The following is a 19,372-nucleotide window of genomic DNA, read 5'->3' on the forward strand; positions in this document are numbered from 1 at the left end:
GGATCCAGACTTTGTCCAGACAAAACACAGTATTTGCCAAAGCATGCGGGTACAAGAAGGCTGCAACCACACCTAAAAAGCTGCTGGTGTTTATCAAATCACAATTACACTAAATTAACCTTTTATACCATCTTGAGAAGTCACCAATAAAATCAGAGGGACAAATATCAATTTCAGAGAGAGCCTAAATCTGCAACGCAACAAGTCAGTCCCTTCAATTGCTCTGTGCTTCAGGGATTACTTAATTAAAATTAAAACCTCTAAAACCAGAATTAGCTCCATATGGGCTCTCTAGAAACAAACTGCCCAGGGAAACAGCACATTAACATTTACAGTCCACAGGAAGCAGAGACCTGCCCACACACGTTCTTCTGGAACATGTCCTGAGCAGTGGCACATCCTGCAACTCCCATCTGAACCCAGGGAAGTTGCTTTGCTCAACAGCTCTCAGTGCAGGGTAAGATGGTACCAGGTTCTGCTCTAAACCCACTTGCTTTTGTCATGCAAACTGTCCCTCACAGGTGCTTGAGCCCACTGCAGCTCTAAGGAAAATCCTGATCCCACCAGACACTGTACAGGTGGAACCTCCTGTTCCAGGCTTATGGATCTGACCAGTGCTGGACCGAGTTCTTACAAGTGCTTCCAAAACTTGCAGGTTTTTTTCTCTAGAAAACCTCAGGTACAATGAAGGCAGAAAAGGCTGAACACCTGCTAAAAGCAGTTTTTTTGCTATCTCGGATCAAGATACTGCAAAGCATGCTGAGAGACCAGGGCTAGAATTGTATACACTTCATTAGAAGATTAATTGACTTGCTTACATCTTTGTCTAAGTTGCCAGTAACATCATGAGATGTAATTGCAAGGGGTTTATGCAAATCAAATTTCTAAGGGTGACTGTGTAAAAATCAAAATAGATAAAATTATCTACGTTAGAGATTAACAGTATGGAAGACAAAGGCATAAAGAGGCTGTTTGATTTTAGGACTTCTCAGCTAAATCTGTGTCTTTAACACCTGCAAACACAGTGACACCCTAAACATACCTGAAGTGCTTCTGTACCAACCTGCTGATCACTATTTAAGCCCACATCCCTAAAGTGCACAGAACCTGCTGGGAAGTGTGAAGCCCAAGTGGCTCTCAGCTGAAAGCTGACCAGCACTTTGTAGACTTGAAACCTAAGATTTCCAGAAGTATTCTGAGCATCCTAAGCTGGATGTGCACTAGTATGCATGTGGCTTCTGAGAACAAGGGTGGCTCTTCCGTGCACATTTAAACTACTCCTAAAAATCTCATTCTTACACGAGGTTACAGAAGATGCAGTAAAAAAATGAGTGGCAAGATTACAACATCTCACTAGATGCTTTCTCAAACTTTCCCTATTCCTTCCTCCTTTCCTTCCCTCCTCTTTGTCCCTGCTTTCAGTTGCTTCCACTCTGGCTTTCATCTGTAATTCCATGCACAAGTGAATTCGTGGATGTCTTGCTACACCAGCTCTGGAGGAGAAAGGAACCACTTACATCCCAGGTTTCCATACGATGGATCCTTTCATACAAATGTTTTTTCCATCAAAAAGATGCCAACCCAGAGAAAGGATGCACATTCTCCCCTAACACAGTAACAGCAGAAGAGACAACTTGCAAGGCAGCAGTGACATTGCCAAGCAAGCTGAGGGCAGAAAGGAGGAAAGCAAGCCTGAAACCAGATTGAAAAGCCAATACATATTTAAGATGATACACTGGAATTAATTCACCATTTGAAAACATTGTGTGCGTAGCCTTGAGTACATGAAAGAGGCGCACACAAAAAACCAGGAACCAAATAGGAACCAAAGATTCCCCTACTACTGAGTTCATAGCAATTCACAAGGAGCAGGTCTATAGTTTCAGGTCAGCTGTTGTTACTTTGGAAAGATGTTTCTTTGTTCATATGAGAACAGTATTATACATTTTTCTCACTTGCTGGTTGTTTGTGAGTCCTTACCAACCCTTCTTACTCCATCAGTGTATTCAGGAAGACAAAAAGGGAAGCCTGAACTGGAAGGTCAGGTGTGTGCCATCAGCTTCCTTTAACAACATGAAAACTGCAGAACCTTACCTGTCATTTCTGGCCTTCATCCTTCCAGTGAAGCTGAAGATTTCAGACATTCACCCAACTCTGTCCTTCCTGTAACTGAAACACAGAATCAGAAAACAGAGTTATCCTAAAAATGTATTAAAAAAACCCCATTGTCAATTAAAACATCATACAACTCTGGTCTCCCACCTGGCATTTTGAGTTTATTTTTTTTTTTAAGGACTGAGTACAAAGCACAGTTACTCTTTTTGATAGAACACTGGCAATGTCATTATCACCATATCACTAGCAAACTGAGGCAAGGAAAAGGGAGGAGTCTCAGTGAAATCAAAAAGCTGATGATCAATGTTCTTACCTCTTTTCAGTAACTCATCATTTGACAGATGCCAATAACTTTAATTAATACTTGAGACACTTTTTTTAAACAGAAATTTCCTTTGCTCCTCTCATATAAATTGCATCCAACCTGCTCTTACTTTCCAGCCTCAAAAACCACACCAAACCTCAAATGTGTGTCTCTGCTTTGCTGGAGGACTCAGAGGCACAAGGAAAGGAAAGGCAATGCCTGCCCTCAGGCTGCTGCAGATCATGGAGCAGATTTTGTCCTCCCCATCTTATGCTGAGTTTACTTTAAACATTAAGTTACTAAAACAAGGAAATAAGAAAAGATGAGCCATGGTAGCAATGTCCATCTCTGGGCCAGGCCATGTACTGCATCAATAGCCTGGGCTTGTGTAAGGATCAAAGCAAAACATCATTATTCCACTCAAAAGTTTAGAAATGTATTCAGCTTCCAGCTCTTCTTAACCTGCTGTCCTTAAGTTTCTTCCAACAAATCAGTACTTCCAGACCAAAAAAATATCACTCAAATTATTTTTGTAAATACCTTAACCTTTCTAATCTATTTTATTAAATGTTAATGGGAATTAAATGAGCACAGTCCCCAGATACTGCTTTGCATGTTCAGAAAGCTCAGATAAAATAGAAGACTTATGACTCAAACAAAAATAACCAAACAACGTAAGAATAAACCTATTTTCTACTGTCTGAATTAAATTACAACATGGCCAACACAACATAAATGGAGCAGGACACCTGCTCAGGTGCAGCCTGGTGTCCACCTGGACCCCCAGGTCCTTTTCTGCAAAGCCTCTTTCCAGGCAGCTGTCTCCCACCTGTTCTTGTGCATGAGGTTGATCCTCTCCAGGGCTGCAGATATCCCTGCAGAAGCTGCTTCGGATGTTCCTTGCAAGACTCATCTCCTGGTGGGCTTTGGCTTTCCCAGCCCCCTCCTTGCATGCTCAGAGGGTACTGCTCTGTCCCTCATGGGTCACCTCTCCCTGCTCTCCCTCCTGCTCACTTCCTTTTTATGTTTGAGATTTGTCAGGAGCTCCTGGTTCAACCATGCAGCCCTCCTGCCACCTTCACTGGATTTCTGTACATAGGGATGGACCTTTCCTCAGTTTGAGGGAGGTGAGCTTTGAAAATCAATCAGATCACCTGGATTCCTCTCCTCTCTGAAGCACAAGCTTTGTGCAGACTTCAGATTTTTAAAGTATTCCTGTTTTGGTTTTGAACATACACATCCCTGAACGGATGGTGAAATGCAGTTACAAGTGACACCCACTCACCTCCTGGAACAGTGCCAGATGCCTAACCACTTCCTCTCTTCCCCCTAGGAATCTGAGAGCTGTGGGTACAGATGAGATGAGATACAGGTTCAGGCAAGTATGACAACATTTGGTTTTCACTAGTGCTGAGACATTCCATCCTCCTCACTTTCACGTGGGTGGTGGACACTTGGCTGCTCCATAAATCAGAAGGGCTTCTCTCAGTTTCTGAACTTATTTTCTGGAAGTTCCTCTCTTTAGGTCACTTGAGGAAGATGTTGAACACAAAGCCAAGTAGCACTAGAAACATCCCAGTGCCATAGCCTCCTGATCTGTGTCTTGCCAGCAGTGCAGCACGTAGCCATTCAAAGATGGGGCACCTGGCACTTGTTCTTTATCTGAAATGAACTTCCAATCCATTTGACAAACACAGCTTTTTCATCCTTAACTGCAGTAAATTCTGGCTTTTAAACTTTCTTCAAATGCAACTTTATTTTTGACTCTGTGAACATATTGTTCCAAACTGGCAAAAACTGCTCATTTGCATCTCTAAACATCAACAGAATGCTAATCTATAGTAAACAGTCTTTATTACAAACAAGACCATGCTGGTAATTAATGAGAGACCCTCAGGTCTCTGCTAGCCTGAGTGGGAAGAATCACAGATTCCTAGCAGGAGGATTTCATCCTATTGAACAGAGCATCTCCAGACAAACAGTTTTGCTGCAACATCTCTGAAACCTAATTTTGGCCTCCAAGCATTTGGGAGCAGGGTGGAGGGGGCTTGCAGCAATCTGTTATTTGAAATAAATAGCTCTGAAAGTGCTCACAGCTCCTCAAAATACCCCAGGGCCAAACCCTACTGTCCCAAGTGGAAGCAGGAATCAGTAAGAACAGGCCAGCCTTGTTCCTCATTGGATTTAACCCAAAGAAGGGATCTGGAAGAGGGGAGAGAAGGGCAGACCAGCTCTTTTAACTTCAGAACTGCTCAGCTGAGTCAATTTTTTAGAATTTCAAATACATTTAAGTCATTTGGCTTTGATATAAGCAGAGTGTGACAAAACCCATCAGGCTTATGAAAGAGAAAGGTTTTCATTTCTAGATTACAGTTCACTGCCTTCAGGGGAGCTCACCTCCTAAATAATCCCGTGTCATTTTTCATCCAGGTCATTCTTCCAGATTCCAGGTTTGCAGTCAGTGAGGACACCTCCTCAACTCCAGCATAACGAGGACAAAATCCTCACCAGACAAGCCAAGTCTGAGAGCAAATATCAAAGAAGAAGGGAAAATAAAAACCCTTCACTAACCAGAGAGTTTCAGTTCTGCAGCTGGTTTTGCTAATGCCTATGATGTTAACAAAACCAAGCCTGCCCCTCAGCAACAAAATATGCCTTTGATTTCACTCACTTTGGGAATATCTGGGGGAAGGAAAAAAACCTCTCACTGAACAAATTCCTAAGATATAAACTACACTTGTTGCAGTGCTTGTTTTGCTTTTAAGCCCGAGGATCACCCAGCCACCACCACAGCACTGGAAAACTGATTTGATTTTCTTCAATCACCTGTTCAAGAGAAAGGACCCCAAACTGGCAGTGAGCTGAGCAGCACTCCCTGCCCCTGGACACAACAGATCCCAGGGCACACAGGCTTCTGACTTCCCCAGCCTTGGGTGTAGATGCCCTGGGCTGGAAGTGCTGTGGCACAGACTGGTCCTCCCATGCTCCCCAGCTTCATAAACACACAAAGCTCCTGAGCCTCATCTATGCCTGGAGAACCAGAGGAGAAAACTGTCCCACGGATGACACAGGTGACAAGGGAATCCTAGTCCTTGCTTCTCCAGACATTTTGACCAAGTGAGAACAACAACTGAATCCCAATGAGGCCCAAGTTGAAAGAAGTTCCTGCACCTGCACTTTTGGCCTCAACAGACTATGAGAACTTTGCTGAACTAAACACAACGAGAGACACTGAAACTAAGCAGCTGGAGGGTTCCCTCTCATCCACTATTGCACTGATAATAGTGCTGATTATCATTTTCTCTCTGGTAACAACATCCCTAGTAACCTACTGCTTTCACAAGTGGAAACTGAGAGGTAAAAAACTGCAGAAAGCACAAGAGGAGTATCAGAAAGACCAGGAAAAGTGCATTTTTCAGAGCACGCCTGGACTTGTTTCATAAATAAAAAGGATCCACTATGAAACTCTTGGTATTACCAGAATATGAAAATAGTAAAAGAAAAGCAACTATGAAACTTCCAAGCAAATACTCCCTTGTTTTATCTCATTTATAAGAGTTGTTAGCAGTTTGGAGATTTCCTACAGCTTTCTTACACACACATATATATATTTATATATTTAGTCTCATCTGTGCCAAGTAAAACCAGCGCAATCATGTATTTTTAATCTCTGTTGTTTTACTAAAACAGTCAGTTGGAACCTGCTACTTACACTCCTCTGTAAGGCAAAATATCAGGTTTTGGTTACCACAAAGCAGCACAGCTGATAAAAACCAGTGGAGTTCTGGTGTCTTGTTCTGATCTAATCTCCTGGCTGAAGGGTCTGAAATCCAGTTGGAGTCTTAAGTAAATCAGACTCACAGAGGTCCTGGAAGCCTGGAGCAGAAGGACTCCCCGTGTCTTCAGCAAAAGCTCCATGTGGGAAGGTGCAGGACCAAGCCACAGATTAACCCAGAGGTGGTAAACATGTTTCCTTCACAGAAGGTTCCATGCTGAGGTGCTGGCAGCATCCCATAAGTGGATTAAGGACATGCAACATTGGTGGAACCCAACTCCCCAAGGAAAGAACAAACCCTGCCCACTTTTTTAACTGGGCTTGTCATTATTTTTAAACCAAGCAAACAACAGTGTGTTTCTATTTTCATAGCCTGTATTATTATGTCACAGAAGAGTGACAGCTCTATTGTGAGTAGCATATCTAAGTAATATTTTCTAACCAAGTGATGGATGTATCATTAATATACCTAATAGTTTTAAAAATTAGAAAACATGTAAAATTACAAAAAAAAGCCCTGCTCAAGTATATAGCTTGCTTGCACTTGCCATTTATGCTGTCTGTACTTTAAAACAAGCTATAATACTGTGATGATGCTGTAAACTTATTTCTGTAGGCAAAAAATGTTCTATTTTAAAATGTCAAGATGAAGGATGTAAATGTTCTTAAAGTGCTATCATCTAAAAAATATGAAATTTCATGGAATACTTTAAGGGGTTCTGTTACATGCTACAGAGATATTTTACAAACATTTATGGATCATACACACCAGTCTATGTGAGAGCAAACAGTACTATTTTATTACAAAATAAATAAATGAATAAATAAGCAGTGACTATCCATGTCCAGAAGCTGGAAAATGTTTTCTTTCATCTGATCAATTCTATAGGTAATTAGAAAGCTGGAGGACCTGCTACCCTGCTGACAGGGGGTGCACTGCCCCTCCCTGCCCAGCCTCTCCCCATGCAGGTCATAGAATCCTAGAATGGTTTGGGTTGGAAAAGACCATAAAGATCATTGAGATCCAACCCCCTGCATGAGCAGGGACACCTCCCACTAGACCAGGTTGCTTCCCTGGCAACCTGGGCCAGGGTCTCCCCACCCTCACACTAAAGATGTGCTGCTGTCAGTGCAGGCAAAGATTCAGAATCAGCTGGGGAGGAAAAAGGAAGAGCTAGCAAGTTGTATAGAAACAATGCAAATGTGATATTCATAAGATTAATATAGATGTATTCACAAAATTAAGAAACATTTTTAACCACAGTGGCTTTTAGAACAGCAGCTCTGTTGCAGGCAGTAACAATCTGCACATCTACCTTAGCCCCTATTGAGTGGGGACAATAAAAAGTCACTCTCTGAAAATCACACTGAATGGTAATAAAATTACAATTGGAGGAATGCGAGTACATTTCAAAATGCTTTAAAAATACATGGCTGGAAACACTCCAGCTCTTGCTGGAACGTGTGGGTATGATTTGGAATCACTGCACTGAAAGGCACAAATCAGGTTTGTACTGAGGGAGGCTCTGGGTGCTGTGTCAGCTCACAGCTTCACAGGGGTACACGACCCCTTCCAGCAGCAAAACCTTGTCCTCAGTGCCACCAGCTGAAACTTTTTGTCCAGCTCCCAGTAGGAATCAATCAGTGGGGTCAGCTCCTCTCCTTGGAAGCTGATCAAACTGGCTCTGGTTAAAAAGACAAACGAAAAATAACCGACTCTTGGCACACAACAAAACCACACCTGGGAGATGGGTTTATGAAAAGGCAGCAGCCCCCAGGGGGGCTGAAGCATTTCAGGTTGTAGAACAGTTGCAGAGAAAAGATGTTAGATTGATGTAAGGACAATGGGAACAGTGGGGTCAGGTCCCACCCTGCTCCAGGTACTTGCTCGAGCAGGGGGTTGGACAAGGTGACCTCCAGCAGTCCCTTCCAATCATTCTGGGACTACATATCTCACAAGTAGCTGGAAATCAGTACTCAGAAGTGTTTGTTCCCACTTCATGTCCAGGCAAGGTAACAGTACCAAGATTTCATATTCCCAAACAGGTGCTAGGAGCCTATTGTGAACAAGATGGAAGTTCATCCTAGAGGAGAAACAAACACAAAGTGCCCCAGCCCAACAGATGGTTAGAAGCAAGACTGAGGAATGACTGAGTGTGAAGTCAGGTGCACTTTTATTTATTTTTTTTTAAGAGACAAAGCCAGGGCAAATAGAAGAAGAAATTACATTCCTGCAGCCCACAGTTCTAATAACAATGACAGAAATCTAAGTTATCCAAAGGGCCAGTTACAAAGTACATCACCAGGGAGCTGGTTATCAGGATACACATGATGTAAAGCAATGTACATAAAAAACCCTTCTGTACCTGCACAAAGTTCAAAGCAAAGAACTCCACTACATCACAAATCCTTCAAAAGATTAATAATGTAACTGAGTGTGGCATGAGGGCTGGAAACCAGGAGCTCCAAAGTACTTTTAACAGACAGATTGACTTGTTTCTGTGCTACCACATGAACCACCCTTGACCTGCCTCGTTCCTTCTATGCCCCAGCAAGCACAAACAAGGCAGCAGATGAGTAAGTACCTCTTGATCATAGTTGTAGTGTTTCTTTGGATCAAGAGAAAAATTTACTGCTGAGGAAAGGGCTGGGGGGGGAGCTACAGTGAGAGGAGAAAGGAAGAGGTAAGATCTACCTTTCTTTTTTCCCTACGTCCTCCGTGGTAGAATTTTTGGATCTCTAGTCTCAAACACCACACGATTATGAAATCAATTATTCAGAGATTCATACATTCATTCCATTGTACAGCCCTACTAGGTGCTACAAGAAAATAGGAGACAAACACTCGGATCTCACAGTCATTCTTCATAAAAAATTAAAGCACTGTAGTGAGCAGTAGCAATGTGAGCACAACAGGCACAGGCAAAACATGCTTTGATTTTTCAGGAGTGATCTGAATTATCTTTGTAGTATTTATGCAAACAAACAAGAACTGCAGAGCCACTGTGCTGTGCATTTCACAAATACAGACAGATGCCTTAGCCCAAACAGCTCACAGCTCCATCTATTTACATAAAGGTCTGACATAAGAGTTGAAAAGAAATATTTCTGTATTTCTAGAAAGTGTCTAAGTACCAAAAACAAAAACACCAAAGCACCTTTCTAGCTATTAAAATAATCTATATTTAGAGTCCTGGAACTCACTCTGTTTTCATAAGGGCTGAAAGCCACGGGCACTGGCACAAACACCAACATTACAAAGGATCCAATTCCTGACCACCACTCCTGTATCTGACACCACTTCTGTTTCTGTGTCCCGTGGGATACTGGGCACCCTTTGCCTCATGTTAAGTAGATTACTGCAGACTTCCAAAGACTTGAGAGAAACAGGGGCTGCAAATAAGGAGCAAGGAAAGAGTATCTAAAAAGAAAAGGTTTACAAGATTGATGGTAGGATATTTAAAAGGGATTTAAACATTTCAAAGGATTACAGAGCCAGAGGAAGAAACAAGCAGCAGCTTACTCATGATGCAGGTCTCTCTGTAATCTGCAGTGACAATTCAAAGCTAAAGCTTAGGGGAATGATTCTGAGTGACTATGGAACCTGCTACTCCCAAGAAACCAGAATGAAGTGCTGAGGAAGCAGTGAGGACAACGAGCTCTGAACACCTTGGGGCTGCCTTATGGTCTCATCTGGGGCTTGACCTACTCAGAGAAATCCCTGCAGGAAGGTTTTTAAGCACCAGAAGGCAGATACTCACTAACACAGGTGGGCCTGCTCAATCTCTATCCTTAAACTTCTTTTCAGATTCTCCATGGATTTCAGGGAAGTGAAAACAAAAGGCTCAACAGCCTTCAGGAACTCTTATCAACAATAGACAGCATACAAAAGAAAGTAACTACATGGGAATAAAACATAAAACCAACTTCAACAATACATGTTGTCCTGAAATGGGAAAATGAAATGCAACACGAAGATTTAATCCCATTTTCTTTGTAACAAGCATTAATTAAGAATTCACAGATAAGAATATTCCTTTAAGATCTCCACAGCCTTCAGGGATCTAAATGCACAGAAGTCAGGGAAGTGGAAACTGATGAGAGTCAGAAACTCTGTGAGTCACCCAAGTCCACTAGCCACAAGGTCACTGTAAGGAGCTCCTCCTGCCAGCAGCAAGCAAGAAGGTGGGCTCTGTTTGTGCCCACAGATCAGCTCACATCTCCTGAGGTGACAGTGAAGATTATTTCATTGTCTAAGCCACTGAGATCCCCAGCATAAACCCATTTTATTTGTATGTGGACAGAATAGCAATCTTTAGCCCAGATAATATAATCTGAAAGACAGTGACTTTGCCATCTTTAAAAATCACAATTGCACCCCATTCCAAAGCATATTCAAAAAATGGTCAGAAATGTTACTGGGCAACCTGTTCCAATTTTCATCTATGTTGGGTTTTTTCTTCCTAGACACCTATCCTGTACAGGTTCTGTACAGGTTCTGTGAATTTATTATCATTTCTGTTGGCATCCTCAGTCTTTCTGATTAATTTCTCTTATAGTCTCATTATTTCAGCTCTAAAAATACCCCATTTCATTTTATTCCCTTCTACAGTTACTTTGCAACCTTCTCTTTCTCCTCCACCTGGAGCTCTCACTTTCAATTTAACATGAGACAGTGGGGAAAGATTTAGCTGAAATCCAGTAATTACACCTCCCTGCCCCCAAAAATGGAATTACTTCTTAAGGATAGAAGCAGCTGTGAGGTGCTCTCAAATCCCACAAGCAATCCCACAAAAAACAATACTTATTACTTGTCAGATTAATAATAGAACACGTTGGCTTCAGTGCCTGAAAAACATCTATTGCTGGATTACAATATATTGCAACATTTGCAAGGAGAAGTATGAAGAGTTGAGTCATAACCCAGCCACCAGAGTCTGGGCATATCTGGTTCCACCTGCAGGAATATTAAACCACCACCCAATTCATCACTGACAAAAGAGGTTACATCCACAGTCCTTGGCATTCAGTGCATGACCCACAGAAGACACTCACAGGTCTTTATGTCCTGAAGTTGTGTTTGCTACTTTCAGGCCCTGCATTTTCTTACCTTTCAGCCTTTGCCATAAGTTCCTGGGATCCTCTGAAGGTTTGGGCAAGCTTCTGAGTGCCTCTCCTAGAATTGTAAGCACATCCTGAAATAAAAGGGAAACATGGAGATTACTTAGTTTTGCACTCCTGCCATTTCTCATGTCCTATATCACAGGTCCACCATGGCAGCTACATCCAGCTCCTCAGAAGTAACTCAGCAGCACAATATTGCCGGATCATCAAAGCATCCTGTGTAAAAAACCTTGTGGAACAGTGTGGCCAGTGATCTGCCCCATAAAGCAGGTTCTTCCCTAAGGATGAGTAAGGAAGACTAGAATGGACACAGCTCCCTGCACTCACAGCATTCTCTGATGTACCATTTTGTCTGGGACAGCATCAGACAACAAACTGTGCAAAAGTAACCAAGATGAACCCAAAACAATTCTAGGACATCCTGCGAAAGACCTTCAGCTTACAGACATCAAGCAAGCTCAAATGACTTGATCAGTATGTTTGTTCCAAGCATTTTACTAATGAAATGGAGCCAAATCCTGTTTGGACTTGCACTACACTCAGGTCAATCTGATCTTGTTGCCATAAACCAGGGGAAATCTGGCTTACAAGTTCTGCACTTACAGGGTGTATAAAATGTACCACAAGTTGGTTTTGCTTTTTTTTTAAAACAAGATTTGCTTACTCTGGAGTAAATCTGTTCTTCCAGTTTTTCTTGTATTAAAGCACTTTCCATGAGAACCTTCTTCCGTCTGAGAAAGGCAACCTGAGCCAACTCTGCTTCCTTCTTCTGGCAGTCGGGGCACACGGACGAGTCATGGATTTCAGCTTCTGTCACCTGAAAGATGAGACTTGGATGCAATGGGCAGGGTCTGTCCTGGCAAGGTGGCCACTCCATGAACAGCAATCCATAAAAATACAGAAGCAGATACTGGCTAAGGACAAAAATTTGCTTTGTAGGCAGCTGTAAATTATTTCATCATCTTTATCACAGCATCATCTTAACAAGCCTGTCTGAATGTTTCCACACTAAATACATTTGCTTCTTCCCATGTGTTACCCCTTCCAGCACTGGTAACTCAGCTTCATTTAACATTATCTACTTGTATCTCAGAACCACAGCATCACAAGAAACCACAGGTGTAACATGTTATTTCTTCTTGTAATAGGCAAAGTTGCCCTCATTTGGAGGCTGAATGGACATTACTCACTTAGTCCACAGCAACTGTAATGGTCAAAAAATGGTCTTAAATACCAGCCACAAAATGAGTGGCCACATAGTCAAAATTACTTAGAAAATGTAATATATCACAATGTAAAGACCCTACAGAATGTGGATGGTGGGTTGGTTAACAACAAAGGAATGCAGACTGCTGAAATTTCAAAACAATGAAGAGGAAGCCTGAAATAACCATCAGGCCAGAAAAGCTTTTAAAAGCATTATCCTGCTCACCTGGCACAGGCCTTGCAGAGGAATCTGGGATCCCTGTGCTGTGCTGCATGGCAATAAGTGAAAGCCAACAAACAGGATAGAGACAAAACAAATGATTGTAATTACTATTTGAAGTTCATTTTTTGTTTTGTCAGAAACACTTCCCCAGCTGCAGACATTCTGCTCTGATTTCAAACAAAGCAGAGACATTTGCCAAGGCCAGATTTATGGATAAAGGCACCTGTGCAGCCACTACTCAAATGCATGTAACCACACACTCAAATCCACCTGCAAGCACAAGGCAAGAAAACAAGTTCATTAGCCAAAAAAAAACCAACAACACAACCAAACTACCAACCTTGAGACTCTTTGATGCAGAGCTGAAGTGAATGGCTGTGCTGGGGGGGGGCGGGAACCACTTGGCTAGTGGAAAAGAAAAGCACTTTGAATTGTGCAAAGATGATACTGATGGTTGTTAATAAAGGAACTGACATAACCAAAGCTCTACTGGGCATGTTTTAATTCTTAATATTACCCAATGTCTGTGAAATCTAGGAGCAGGGGGGATATTTTGCCTTTGGAATACTTTTAATTCTAGAGTAGCAAAGACTCCACAATCAATTAAGATGCATAACATTTCTATAAATAGCAGGTGCAAATCTAACCAGGAAACAAGGCTTTTTTCTTCAGCTGATCCAGGCTTATTGTGGCCAGCAGCAACTGGCCACGCCAGCCCTGCTAGTCACACTAATCCTCACTGTCTCACAGACAGTATTTTGTAATTCTCTGATTATTTACTAGCAGCAGTCCTGCAGTAGTGTTGTCACAGCTCAAACCAGGACAAGTGACAAGTGTCTAACAAAAGGATGAGAAAGATAAGTCTTGAGCTATCAAGCAAACATGTGAGTGTGGCAGCAGTAAGATTTGCCCGATGTGATCCATACATTAAGGTGCTTTTTTCTCCCCAGGGGTCCTCCCAAAAGCAGAGGCAAAACCTACATTTTTACTTTCTTGTAGTACCTGTTTAAGAGTCTCCCTGATATTTTTCAGGTGGATTCTGTTCATTAGGTGATCAGGAACAATGCAGTTCAAGTCACTTGTCTGCAGTTTCTCTGCTGTCAATCCATGCTGCAGCTTTCTTGACTTGCCACCAGTTCCCTGCTGACGCATCCAACTTATTTTCGTGGTGCAAAAGGAGTGGAGAGCATCCAGTTCTCCAGCTAATAATCCAGTCATTTCTGTCAGGCATGAATCAACAAAAGTGTCAATTACTGTATCTGGGAAAGAGAAGAATTACTGGTCTTATATCTCTGCAACCTCATATTATCTATTGAATACAAAAATCAAACCCAATGTCAAGCCTAGAGGCAATGACTGTAATAAGAGCAGTGCAGAATTTCAACAGTAACTGTAGGAGCCTCTGTGAATAGTCTCCAAAGAGGGGAGGAGATAAGATGCTTAAAGAATTAGGCTAATTAATGATGCAGCACAAGTATATTAGTAAAGCAAGTACTTAAATACTATGACACTAAATAAACTGCCTTTCAGTGACTGCCTAACACAGACTTGGCTTCTTCCTACCTGCAACTTGCTAAAACAAAATTAATTAACATTTAAGGAGGGCTACTCATCTAGTACCTGAAGCAACTTGTAAGACTGAAAAATGAGAGGCTGTGCCTATTGGAGCAACTCTGGAAAACACCACAAATATACCCAATATATCCTACAACCCACAGTTGAGCTTTCTGATTTTTTGGAAATGCAAATATATATTAGAAAACACTTTCCTCTAAACCTTCAGTGATCATTTCCTAAATTTTTCTACGACCTTGCTTAAACAATACCTTTCCCTCTTTATCTTCTCTTATCCTTCCCAGTGGCATGTAATAATAAATAAAAACTGAAAGATTATACTTCAGATGGGGAGGCAAGGATGGCTTTACAACTTCATTCAGTGCTTAGTGGGAGATTTTCCACAGGCTTAGACACAGCCAATCGATACAGACGAGCTAACAGGAGCACTTGGGTTACAACTGCCCTATTCCATGAGCATATAATGAAGATGTGTGGCACCACAAGTCCTTAAGAGTACCCCTGTTTCCAACTATTTAAACAGGGGAGAGCTCCTCTCTACTTTTACTACACAGACTTCCCTTTTATGCAACTACTGAAGCTCAACTAAACACTACAATGTGTGTAATTACAGGAGAAATGAGGAGGAGACAAAACATTACAGTAAGCATTACTAGAAGTCTCATTAATACCTTTGCACATGGCTAATGCCAACACAGAGCTTCCTTCTCAGGGCTGCTCCCTGACAGCCAAAACAGGCAGACAGCTCATAGTGAACACACAGGGAAGATGTGGTCAGTCTGTTTTCACTCAGAGACAAATCACACTGCCCATTTAGCTGCAAAGTATTATTATTTCATTTATTTAATGTAAACAATCCCCTCGTATTGCCTGTTTTTCTCATTTTCAGTGACTAAAGTGATACTTTGTAGACAGATTAATATTAAAATACCTTTAAGATGCTATTTAATAGCATTTTTTTCTTGGGTAGAGCCATAAACACCTGAGTGGAAACCACCACCTCAGTCAGGGGGTCATTTTACTTAACATACCAATATAAAATCCCTGTAAAACAGTGTAAATCATGAGCCACTCCTAGGCTTAATTGCACTAATAAAGCAGTGGCAAACTCATTTATGCTGCACATAGAATGAATAAGAAGATTGAAAAGTTACTACTGCAGAGGAAAAAAATTAGAAAAAAGCACTTGTATATATTAGGTTGAGCACACAAATGAATAAGTAAAACACCTGGGGTCTGCTGAACATTTTGAGATTATTTAATCCCAGCCTAATTAATTCACTTCTGTTTCTCCTGACATACAAATGTGTATTTTTAATTAAGAATTGGTTTCTAATAGTGCATGAGTTGTGTGCTGCCACACACCCACCCCTGTGCTCATTTGCTCCTAGAGACATCAGAAGAAGCACTAGCCAACAGATCAGCAGTTTTTAAACCTGACTGCACAACAGATTTCTAAATGTTATTGTTTAATATTAATTCATGTTTAACAGTAAAGACACTTAGAAAGAATAAAAATTATCAAGGACCAAAAACCATAATTGTACTGAAACAAGAACAAAAAGTGATGAGAAAATTCAGCACACAGTAAATTCTCAAAAGTTAAAATATTTCCACTGCTCAAGGACTATTTACACTTTCAGATTTTCTTGTAGGTACAGGAGGTTCACCTGCCCTACAGCTGAGGGAAGACAGATGCACACAGGAGGGTCTATGCACTTGCTTGAGTGGTTGGTTTAATTTCTTGTCTCTTTCACATATTTATTCCTTTCCATCTGTGAGCCAGACACGCTCCAATGCTCATTCTCCACTTGTGGTGGCAGACTGAAATGTCACTGCACGTCTGTCTACAGAGGATCCCTGCCAGGGCCAACTACTGCTCCAGAAGGACATTGTGCTGATGCTTGGTTGCCCCAAATCATGCATTCCCTCATCCTTTTCATTGGAGAGGAATAAAGCAGGAGCAGGTGACAAGAGCAGCAAAACCAGCCACCAGAACCGACATCAAGTCAGAGCCCTGTTTCACCAAAGGTCACAAAGCACAGCCCGGATCCAGGGCTGCTCTGATGACAGCAGCACTTGGTGTGTATCAACAGAGATAAGCTCATCTCCATCTCTACATTGTAAACCCTGCTGTGTGTTTATTACTAAGTGACCTACATAGATTTTGCTTTCTGTGTGCAACTCCCTGTTTAAGGGTGACATTTTTTATCTATGTGAGAAGGGAGAAACATAAAGAAAGCATTTACTGAGATTCCTTTTCCTTTAATGCCTTTGATTTAACAGGAAAACAAGCAGGCATTTTGTTGTTATTATGCTCTACTAATACTCTATTTTAAGAGGAAAGAATGTAAAATGGTTCAAGGGAAGATAATTATTACAGGCAGAAACTGATAACTACCCTTCAGAAAGATTTTATCTCTGCACTTCAAGATAACATTTTCATCATCACCTCAATTGCCTTTGTACAATGGAGAGCAGCAGCTCAGCCAACAGGCTGACAGCCCCACCAGCAAGCAGCAGGGTTGGGAAGATTGGTGCAGATAGCACAGAACTGGGAGAAACAGTCTGCAATACCAGGCTGTTTATCACAAATACGAATTTAAAACAAGTAAAGTTACTCCAGTGTGGTGAAGGACACCTTCGGTTTCCACCAAAATTAGTCAGCTCTTTGATGCACAGGAGTTGGAAGCACCATAACAATCTACCTGAGAAGAGCTCAGCTGACCAGTGACAGGACAGCTGATGAAGCAGAACTTGCTGCTCAAGACCAAGTGACCACAAGGACTCATTGAAGTTCATAAACCAAAGGCAGAACAGTCCCTTGTGCAGAACCACAAAAATCTTACAATGGATTAAGAAGAAAAAACCTGCCCAAGGTTAACTCTCAAGGGAACTCTGCAGATATGGAGAACTTCCTCACTGTGACACTGCTCATCATTCCTTCAGTGAATCTGAGCTCATCAGGGCCTTTTCAGTTTCTCTGTCAATCAAATGGTCACAAGTTTCTGCTGTATTTTAGGAAGACTCTCCCAAATGAGCTCACCAGAAGCCTCTCTACTATAGATGAGATCATCTACACTAAGTGTCTTCTCACTTGACTCCATGGCAGTCTTGGAAAACCAGTAATAGAAGGATAAATGCTGGAGATGAATCAGGAACCCATAACATTGACTCACCACTGTTGTGAATGAGCTGTACAATTAAGAATAGCCTAGAAATTATCTTAAGTCATGTTTTTCTAAGATGTATGGATGGTTTGAGGATGCTTATACACAAATGCAATGCCATGAAGCACCTAGGCAGGAGGACCTCCCTGGCTACCCAGTCTTACAGGTGACCTACAAAACTTTGTGTTTCTTCCCTTGTCATGTACAGACAGACTGAGGAAGATTCCCCTTCTGCTTCAATTATTTTTTTTGCTCAACTACAGCTTTCTTGCTCTTTTTTAAATTAAAAATAGTATCTCTGACCCACTTTTTTGAACGACTTAGGCAGGACTTGCCTCCCACCATCTGCTCTCGCAGTTGCTTGTATAACCAGGACATGCTAAGAGGATCCTTCCCCCCTGCCCTCCTCTCTCCTCCTCCATACCCTACATCCTGGTGGTGGTTAAAGCTGCTCCATTGTCCTTGCCAAAAGGGGCACCCTGCTGCCTCCTTCAGCTTGGGAAAGGAACTAAAACATGGCAAAGGAGTAACACAATAATTAACACCATCTATTAACTGGGCAAAAACATTTCAGACAATGAATTCTAAAGTCACATTTATTTTGGAAGGATAAAAGCCACAATCCTAGTACCTTTACAGCTGAAGAGAAAGAGAGAAAAACGAAACAGCCTGGTAAAATTTTGAGGATTATGGTTAAACTTAAAATGTGGATACATGTTTTAAGGTGTTTATCCAGCTCTTGTGACAATGCAGCCCTAGGACAATGTCACTATGTCACGAGCATCAAAGCCATGTGCATTATGGGAGCCAAACTGCTTTCCCAGAAAGCAAAAAAAGAGAAACTTTATGATTAAGTACGTGACTAATTAAACCAGGCTAATTACCCAGCTTAACTTTAGTACCTTGCATATGAAATCTAAGTCTACTTAAAAGTTTACACCCTCTTTCAAAAGAGACAAGATTTATAAGCTGTACTAAAGTAACTGAACTCACCAGCATGAGTTTGGATGACGGATTTGTGTTGCTTCATGGCAGCTTTTTTATTTTCCAGATCAATCCATTCTCCCATGGCATCTCTTCCTACAGCTGCAGAACCCACTACTTCAGACAGCTCAACTGCAATGGAAACGGGAGCTTTGAACTCAGGTTGTAAATAACACAGGACTGCAGAACAGCAAAGTGGAAGGCAAAAAATCCTCCACTTGAATGTAAGTTTCCCCTGTTGAGAGAACAGAACCCACAAGCCACAGGACTGCAGATGGTATCAGTGATTCTGGGGTGAAATGCTGAGCAAGCCTGTGTCCCACCATAAAGCTCATATTGCTCATTTCTAATCACCCTGCTGAAAGATAATACAAATTATGGCTTTTAAGAAACCTATTTCTTTTCTGGAGCTATAAGAAGTCGATGTAAGTTGTTCCACGTTTCAGTAAGGGTTCCAAAAAAAGAGAAGGCACCAAACTAACTGAACTGCTTTTCTGATAATCAGTCTGGGTGACAGACCTGGTGACAAACCCTTCCCTCAGCACCGAGAGGCTGCTGTGCTGTAGTGCCCCTGAGAACTGGAAGCACCTCAGAAAACCTAAGGGGAAGAAGCTCTGCCCTTCCAGGAGGCAAAAACGTGACTACAAAGCAGCACAGTCACAAAACACGGACATTCCAGCGAGTCACAGCCGGCTGAGAACTGGCCCTTTGGTCCCGGTTTGAGCCCAAAGGCAAATTGTACCGGGTGTTCTTCTCCTCACAAGTTTGTTGTTTTGACTTTCACCACCCTGCACGTCCGGGCCGAACGGATGAATGTAGCAGAACAACGTTAACACCGAGGTTGGCTGAGGAATGAATCCCCTCCTCAGGCCCCCCCAGGCCCGGCAGCCCGACCC

General features: G+C 41.9%; 1 protein-coding gene across 1 annotated transcript in view; it reads right to left on the bottom strand.

Annotated features, from left to right (window-relative positions):
* Positions 1 to 11,245: 11,245 nt before the first annotated feature.
* Positions 11,246 to 19,372, bottom strand: part of LOC104390523 (chromosome unknown open reading frame, human C8orf48) — a 16,579-nt gene continuing 8,452 nt past the window's right edge. The window contains exons 2-5 of the mRNA XM_009999675.1: positions 18,486 to 18,608; positions 13,750 to 14,000; positions 11,983 to 12,135; positions 11,246 to 11,389 (exon numbers count right to left, since the gene is read on the bottom strand). Coding sequence (XP_009997977.1) covers positions 11,246 to 11,389; positions 11,983 to 12,135; positions 13,750 to 14,000; positions 18,486 to 18,608 — 671 coding nt within the window. The remainder of the gene's footprint in view (positions 11,390 to 11,982; positions 12,136 to 13,749; positions 14,001 to 18,485; positions 18,609 to 19,372) is intronic.

Source organism: Chaetura pelagica, unplaced genomic scaffold, assembly GCF_000747805.2.
Source record: "Chaetura pelagica isolate M959 unplaced genomic scaffold, ChaPel_1.0 scaffold456, whole genome shotgun sequence".
NCBI lineage: Eukaryota > Metazoa > Chordata > Aves > Apodiformes > Apodidae > Chaetura > Chaetura pelagica.